The sequence below is a fragment of the Myotis brandtii genome, unplaced genomic scaffold, assembly GCF_000412655.1.
Source record: "Myotis brandtii unplaced genomic scaffold, ASM41265v1 scaffold424, whole genome shotgun sequence".
NCBI classification, from domain to species: Eukaryota; Metazoa; Chordata; class Mammalia; order Chiroptera; family Vespertilionidae; genus Myotis; species Myotis brandtii.
Genome location: NW_005366245.1, coordinates 2,774,445 through 2,782,786, shown reverse-complemented (window position 1 = coordinate 2,782,786; position 8,342 = coordinate 2,774,445). Strand labels below are relative to the sequence as shown.

Genomic DNA, 8,342 nt, shown 5'->3' with positions numbered 1-8,342 from the left:
CCACCCCCCTCCCCAGGAGACTTATATGAGTTGGATTTACTAGAAGAATGATCAAGGTTCATAGACTACATGGAGACAGCAGGAAAAGCTTTTGAAGAGGAGGTGAGAGTTGCACTTGGAATTGAAAGGTGCTTGGACTCACCAGGTAGATAGTGTTGGGGAAGGACATTGGGCATGTGGAGCAAAGGGCATGTGGAGCTGTTTCTTGAGTCAGTATTCTTGGCACAGGGCCCTGAAATTAGTTTAGTAATCCTGGAGCATATGCTGTGCATTCTTGGGAAGTGGGGTTTGGAGCTTGAGACTTGTGGAGGTTAGGCTTTAGTCCATGGACTGTAGAAAGCCACTGAAAAGTGTTTACAAAGGCATTAGCTTATCACTCAGCAGTCGTCTGGAGAAAGTGTTGGAAGGGGAGAGGCCTGCCACAAAGAAACCAGATAGTTGGGTATTGCAAGTGCTATAGGTATGAAATGATGAGGGTTTGGAGTGAGTCTAGTAGGGGTAGGGGAATAGAGGTTGGGAGAAAGGATGCATATTTTAGATCATGCAGATAGGACCTAGACTAGGGCAATCAAAGTAAGACTAATTAAAGAAGAGCCTGCCAGGAGACACATTGTAATCCATGCCTTAAGAGTCTTTTAGGAAAGAATCAAAAATTATTGGGCAGTTTTGTAGGCAAGGATGAGTTGGATTGGACAGGGTGTGTCATTCTCTAAAATAGAGAGGTGATTCCAGGTGGTGGTGGGAACTGAAATGAAAGGTCGAAAGGTCAGGTGTGGAGATGTCAACTTTTTTTTTAATTGTTTTTTTTTAGAGAAGGGAATTTAGAGAGAGAGAGAGAAATATCGATCTGTTGTCCCCCTTATCTGTACATTCATTGTTTGATTCCTGTATGTGCCCTGACTGGGGATCAAACCCACAACCTTGGCTTATAGGGTCAACGCTCCAGAAATGTCAACTTTTGAGTGGGATAAAGAGGGGATACAGTTGAAGACAGAGCCCTGGGAGGTGCCCATGTGTAGAGCAGGGTTGAAAATGTAGGGAAGGGACCAAGATTATGAGGTCCTGGGAGCAGGGGAGGAGGGTTGCGTAAAGGATGTCATCAATAGTATTTAAATGAGGGTGAGGTAGAACACTGAGTTCAGCAAAGATCTTAGTAGAAGCCAGGTTCTAAGTTGAGGAATGTGAGAGGTAAAATACTGGTAGTTATTGTCAGGAAGTTCCAGCAAAGGGGAATGCAGAATAGTGGCTAAAAAGGACTGGAGGATCAAGTGAAAGTTTCCTTTTTCATGGGAGGGAAGATAGGCATTTGTACGAAAGAAGTCAAGAGGGAGTGAAGATGCTGACAAGGATGGGCAGGCCCTAGAAAAAAGAAAGCAGACATGGTGTGGAGAATACAGATGATTGGGGTATCCAAGGAAAGGAATGAAGGCATGGAGGGTAGATGCAGAAACATTTTGAAAAGCAAAAGAGGGAAGATCAAAGTATTTGATGCTTTTAATTTTCTCAATAAAGTGGGATCTCAGAACCATAGAGCTGCAAGGGATCTTAGAAACAGTGTAGCCCAACCCTACATATTTAAAAATTATAAACTTGCTTTAGAATGTGGTTGTTATTCCCCAAGATGACCTACAGCAAGTGGCCAAGCTGGAACTAGAACTCATCTATCAGGGAGTGTCATTTAGGGAGTGTAATATGAAGTGACCAAGAGGCAACTAGTCCTTACCTCAGTAGCAGTAGTAGTTGTAATAGTTGATGCTTGTCGTGATTTAGAGTTCCTAGAGTATACTTGCACATCTTACTTTATTTGTTCCTCATAACAACCCTGTGTGTTAGGAATATCCTTCATTTAATAGCTGAAAATATGAAAGGCACTGGGAATGATTTTGGTCCAGGAATTCCAGGTCAAGGATGCTAAAGGAATGATGGAGTCGGTGAGGCTGGGATTGAAGTGGCTGACCACGAGTTAGGGTGGACAGGGAAGAGGACTGAAGCCCAAATTGGGTCAGTGAAGCTCTGGATGGATTGAGAGGTCTGAGCAATTGCAAGTGAAGCTAACACCTGATTTACTGGACCAGTGTGGGAGAAAAGGAGGTGCCCATGGAAGCTGTGGCCAGTAAAGGGAAGCACACATTGGGAAGAACAGTGTCTCTGCTCTGCTTATATGCGGGGTTACTGCAGATTTTGGTTTGTGAGGTTGAAGGTGAAAGAATCTGAAAGTCAGTTAATTTCTGCCCTTACCCATTTGAGATGTGTGTAGTTTCTTTCATAAATATTCTAATATTTTTAATATACATTTTTAATTTTTGAACTTGTGTTTCTGTAAATTCTTAATTTTGGAACACCCCACTATGGATTGTCTTGGTGTCACCTGTAAGTGTAATAAGTATTTTCTATACATTTTTATATAAATCTAGGCCATTATACAATGCTAATATTTAGATCTAGACTTCTAGATATCGTTTTGGCTGATACTCCTGAATTGTTGATTGGTAGTATTAGCACCTAAATAACTTTCCATGATTCTTTTGTCATTGCAGCATATTCATTTTATTACTTAACAATATGTTTTGAATGCTGGTGCTCCAAATATTGCCAACCGACCAGTTGATAAGACAAAGTTGAGTTTATGGCTTCGGCTGGTGAGGGAGAACACCTGGACAGAGCTTTGGCAGAATCTTGGAGGGAGAAGGGCAAGGTTGGATTTCATTGGGAATTGGAATAAAATTCTTGAGTCTTTCAGTGCCGAGACTTGCTTAGGATGTTACGAATCACAATATAACAGTCTTGGATTGGTGGCAATAGCCAGGCAAGGATTTTGAGTCTTTGGAGGAAAGTTGCTGCTGTTTCCTATAGAGAGTAGATTTGTCTTTCACAAATTCTTGTGGATGAACCATGCGCTCCAGATCTAGACTCCAGGGATAGTAAAGTTATGCTAACAAGTCAGTCAAATTCTAGTCATGTTAATTTAGGCAGTAAATTGTGTGAGGGTGGGTCGTACATTTCTTTCTCAGGTCTTTCAAGTATGTTTTATGTTATACTTGAGACTTCTAAAGAATATTCTGGTGTGTTACCATATGAGTTTTTACTTACTGTTTGTGATCTTAACTTTAAAACACTTTATTTTCTTAAAACTTTGAGAGATTTTACTGTAGGATGCCATTAGCTATATCAAGCTTTGGGTGCAATACACTTTCTGATGAAAATAATATTATATTTGTCATAAATGTGCTAGGGAAAATTGGGAAAACTTAAAGTGGTACTATTCCGGAAGATTACCTCATAAAGAACAATTATAAAATATATTTGTATAGTATGATTATTCTTTGTATTTATGTTTATAGTTATATTTTATGCATTTTTTAAAAACAGACTTTCACATGCTTTTTTCATGGTTAGCACAGCTAAATACTAAGGTTCTGTGTGTTTATTTTCCTTTAACTATTCTGCATTTGGGGGTGTCTTTTTAAAAGCAATGTATGTTTTAGCCTGGCCGGCGTGGCTCAGCGGTTAAGCGTCAACCTATGAATCAGGAGATCACGGTTTGATTCCTGGTTGGGGCACATGCCTGGGTTTCGGGCTCAATCTCATCATTGATGTTTCTCTCCCCCTTTCCTTTCCTCTTTCTCTAAATCAATAAAAATATATTTAAAAAAGAAAAGAAATGCATGTTTTAATTCAGGATAAAGAAAATAGGTCATTTAAAATTTACAGACATTTTTGTGAGGCTTGACTTGGTTCTGTGCATTCAGTAAGGGTTTATTGGGTGCCTATTGTATTTGAAGTTCTGATTGAATGTCACGTTTTTCTTGTGGCTCTTTCTACATTTGAGAAAAGGGTAGAGGCCAGGATTTATTTGTTGCTCAACAACTGCAAGGTATTAAACAAAAAAATTGAACTTTTTAAAAGAAGGAGTTTATTAGGCCATTGCTTGCAAAAATAGGAGGACTGGTCTTGGGGCATGTAGCCTAAACCACCAGCAGCATGACAACATATCCATCCATGTCCATGGTCTGGGAGTTTGCAAGTATTCTTATGCATCACAAAGGGGGAAGGGAGAAAATGGAGGTAATCTGACAGAGTTTACATTAGCTGTAGGCAAAGGGGTGGGAGAAGGTGAAGTGGGCAGGACCAACTCTGGGATAGGCACAGGGTCTGCATGAAGAAGTGGCCGCTCCTGTGGATGGGCTGGGGCAGCAGCAGGAGGCCAACGTGTAAACAAGCAGAGGCCCCTGGTTACATGGTGCCTGGCTAAAATAATCCGTGGAAACAGCCACCTGGAATTTATTCTAAATTCTAGCAGATATGCAGGGATATGAGCAGTCTTATATCAGAGCTGGTCCACAGCTATTAACAAGCTAACTCTTCTGTCTCTATCTCTCCCTTTAACGGTCGCTTTAATTTTAATTTTGAACATCTCAGAATTTTTTCCTTGTCAGTGGAGTAAAGATAATAAAGTAATGTATAGTTTGTAAAATACATGTACATAATACCAGTTTGAATCTATTTATAACAATTATGTAGACAAGGGAAATAGGCTTAGTTTACACCTGAGAAAAAGGTTTGAAAATTGTTGATATAAGAGTTGTGAGTTTATTTGAGCCAAACTGATGACAATTGCTGGGAAGCAAAATCTCAGTGGATTGAGAAAATGCTCCGGAGAATGGCAGTTTTGCAGCTTATTTTTACATTAGAATCAAAGGACAAGACATAAAGGGGTAACATGAAATCCATTAGTAATAGATTAGGGAGGGGGGAGAAAGGTGAGGAAATCTCTGGGATTGGACAAAAAATGGAAAAATAGACCATATTTTTTTTTACATTGGTAGTGTAGGATAGTTAATAATTAACATGGTAACAATAACAGTGAAGGGGTTCTGTGGTCTCCTGCTCTCATGGGAGATTGTGTAGGAGGGGTCTGGAAAAAGCAATTACCCTGACATTCTAAAGGTATCCTATATAATAAAAGGGTAATACGCAAATTGACTGAATGGCCTATCGACCAGTCGCTATGATGTGCACTGGCCACGAGGGGGCAGACGCTCAATGCAGGAGCTGCCCCCCTGGTGGTCAGTGCGCTCCCACAGGGGGAGCGCCGCTCAGCCACAAGCCAGGCTGACTGCTGCAAGCTCAGCAGCAGTGGCAGGAGCCTCTCCCGCCTCCGCGGCAGTGCTAAGGATGTCTGACTGCAGCTTAGGTCTGCTTCCCGTGGGGAGAGGACCTAAGCCATCAGTCGGACATCCCCCGAGGGCTCCCGGACTGCTAAAGGGCGCAGGCCAGGCTGAGGGGATCCCCGCCCCAGTGCATGAATGTCATGCACTGGACCTTTAGTGTTAACATAAATGCAAAATGACAGTAGACAGGTTCAGTCAAGGTAAAGTTGACCTTTGTCAGGGAAATACTGGCCTAGGACCTGACTGCCTGCCATGACTCACGTTCAGTTAGGAAGTTTTCATTTCAGACCATCCTATGTGGTTATTGTAAGTCTCTGAGTTTGTAGGGCCCACTATGCAGCCTCCCTAAGCTTGTCAGGTTTAAGTATGTGGCTCCTTTTTTGTCCATAAAACCAAAGACTTCCTTTCCTAGGTTCAAACAGTATTTAGAGCTGGGATTTACCCTAAAATTTCTGACAAAAATGATATATAAGAGGAAGTAGGTATGTGGTACTAAATTTATAAAATTAATTAAAATATTTACTTAGGACCTTTTTTTTTTTTAACAGTTACTATTTTGTGTGATTTTTTAACTATTTTGGCCTTTATGAATTTGGCTAGAAACTTTTAGGTGAATACTTGTAATTCTGTGATTTCAGGCACTTGGATTTAAATCAAACAAAATTGTTTCTAGTATTCCCTTGCTTATTTTATGATTGGTTAGGAGAAGAAATCATTAGTTTTTATTTTATAGCTGCTCACATTTTGATTCATTTGGTTGGGAGATGTTTCAGAACCTATTAAATGAGAATGATGGCACATTTTGAAGGGACTCCAGAAAAGCAGAGGAACTGATTTCATTAATGACCAATTGGGCTGTTGATCATTCCTGAGGTATGCCAAGTTTAGTTATCTTTCTAAATGTTGACTTATTTTCTTATCCGCAAGGAGAGGCCAGAGTTACTTTTCACATCATGTCTTTGAATGTTTGCTGAAGACTTTGTGAGAACTATCAAGATTTTAAGCTTTCTTTTCTTTTTAAAAAAATATTTATTTTTATTGATTTCAAAGAGGAAGAGAGAGGGAGAGAGAGAAACATCAGCGATGAGAGAGAATCATTGATCAGCTGTCTCCTGCACTCCCCAAACTGGGGATCGAGCCTGCAACCTGGGCATGTACCCTGACCGTGAATCAAATCTTGACCTCCTGGTTCTTAGGTTGACGCTCAACCACTGACTGGGCTAAGCTTTCTTGTAAACAGAAAATTGGAGTGCACAGGAAGGGAGAAACAAGAGTCCACTAGAGTGTGAGGAGCTCTCCCCTGTGGAAATTTAAAGCTGCTTTTTGCAAACTTGGTGGCTAGGAAAGCAGTGTTGTACTTCTGCTTCCTGGCTATGCGTGCAATTCCCTTTTATTTGCCAGGACCCTGGCCAACTATCTAAGCGCTTTATGAAAGGCTGGGGAAGCCACTCTGACTTCATCATCTGGCTGGCTCAGGTGGGGCTGAGCACCTTGGTGGTTAAGACAGGGCTCACTGCCACCTTTCTGCTCCAAGCATGTTATTTGAAAACAGTGTAGTGCCATGGGGCAGCAAATGTTTACTAAGCCTAGCTGAGTCCTACCATTTCACCTTGAAGTACAAAAATCGAGATCTAGAAAATAAAACTAGCCTCTTTCAAGGTTTTGGTTTTTATTTTATTTTCACAACACCCTACTGTGTTTTACATGAAATGTTTCTGGGTTGAGGCTTTAAACACCTCTGGGACACCACTCAGGTAGAATTCAGTGTACACCATAGTAGTACTTAAAATAATTTATATTGCTGTTAATAAATATGGAATCAGTACAAAAGGCTCATAATACAAGGAACCCCTTAGGCACCTAGGTCATCAGAGCTTGAATTTTTTTAAAATATATTTTTATTGATTTCAGAGAGAGAGAGAGAAAGAAAGAGAAAGAAACATCAATGAGAGGGAGAATATTGATCAGCTGCCTCCCGCATGCCCCCTACTGGCCATTGAGCTCAAAATCCCGGCATATGCTCTGACCTGAAATTGAACCATGACCTCCTGATTCATAGGTGGATGCTCAGCCACTGAGCTACACTGGCCAGGGCACAGGTTGAATTTTATTCTCAAGATTTCTTTCCCCTCTTGATAGGTTTATAACTATTTTATATCCACAAACAGTATATTGGTAAGCTTTGAATTTTTTTCTGAGCTTTTTACTATAAAAGTTTTTAATAACAGAAAAATTAAAAGGGTAGTACAATGATTATCAGTACATCCAGCACTTAGATTTAACAACTGTGAAGAATTTGCCAAATTTGCTTTACCTTGCCATATATGTATATGCACATATTTTATTGAAGAATCATTTGAAAATAAGTTGCAGACCTTCTAGTCCTTCTCTCCTAATGTTAAATGATGCATCTTAAAGACATTCTCCTATAGAATCACGGTGCCATTATCATATCTAAAAAAAATTTAACAGTAACTATTATCTACAAACAATCTATATTCTGATTTTCCCTATTGCTGCCAAAGTGTCTATTAGCGATTCCTTCCTTTCCCCCAAACTAAGATCAGGTCAGAGTTCAGACATTGCAGGTTTAATCATTCTTAGTTCATATACTCGTTTTTCCCTCTGCAGGGGGGCCCGGCAGAAGAGCAGTAAGCATTATGTCTCTCAGCCCTGAAAAAGGGATGTACCTGTGGAGAGCCAGCTCTAATAAAATCTTGATAAAATGCAATTTTGTGATGACAGTAATATTTCACAGTGGAATAGAACTCTTCAAATTTCTAAGTTCTGTTGTATATCCCATGGATTTTGACTTCAGGGATCTTTTTTTTTCTTTTTTTGGGGGGGTTCTTTCCCCCCCCCTCTTTATTGATTAAGGTATTACATATGTGTCCTTATCCTCCTCTTACCCATCCACCCCCCACTCATGCCCTCACCCCCCTGTTGTCTCTGTCCATTGGTTAGGCTTATATGCATGCATACAACTCCTTTGGTTGATCTCTCCCTCTTACCCCCACCCTCCCCTACCTTCCCTCTGAGGTTTGAGCATCTGATCCATGCTTCTCTGTCTCTGGGTCTGTTTTTGTTCATCAGTTTATGTTGTTCATTATATTCCACAAATGAGTGAGATCATGTGATATTTATCTTTCTCTGACTGGCTTATTTCACTTA

General features: G+C 40.4%; 1 protein-coding gene across 1 annotated transcript in view; it reads left to right on the top strand.

Moving 5' to 3' along the window:
* The first annotated feature begins 36 nt into the window (after nucleotides 1-36).
* The window catches only part of CDS1 (CDP-diacylglycerol synthase (phosphatidate cytidylyltransferase) 1), a 56,789-nt gene continuing 48,483 nt past the window's right edge, over nucleotides 37-8,342 (top strand). The window contains exon 1 of the mRNA XM_014545990.1: nucleotides 37-102. Within this exon, the coding sequence (XP_014401476.1) occupies nucleotides 70-102 (33 nt within the window). The 5' untranslated portion in view covers nucleotides 37-69. The remainder of the gene's footprint in view (nucleotides 103-8,342) is intronic.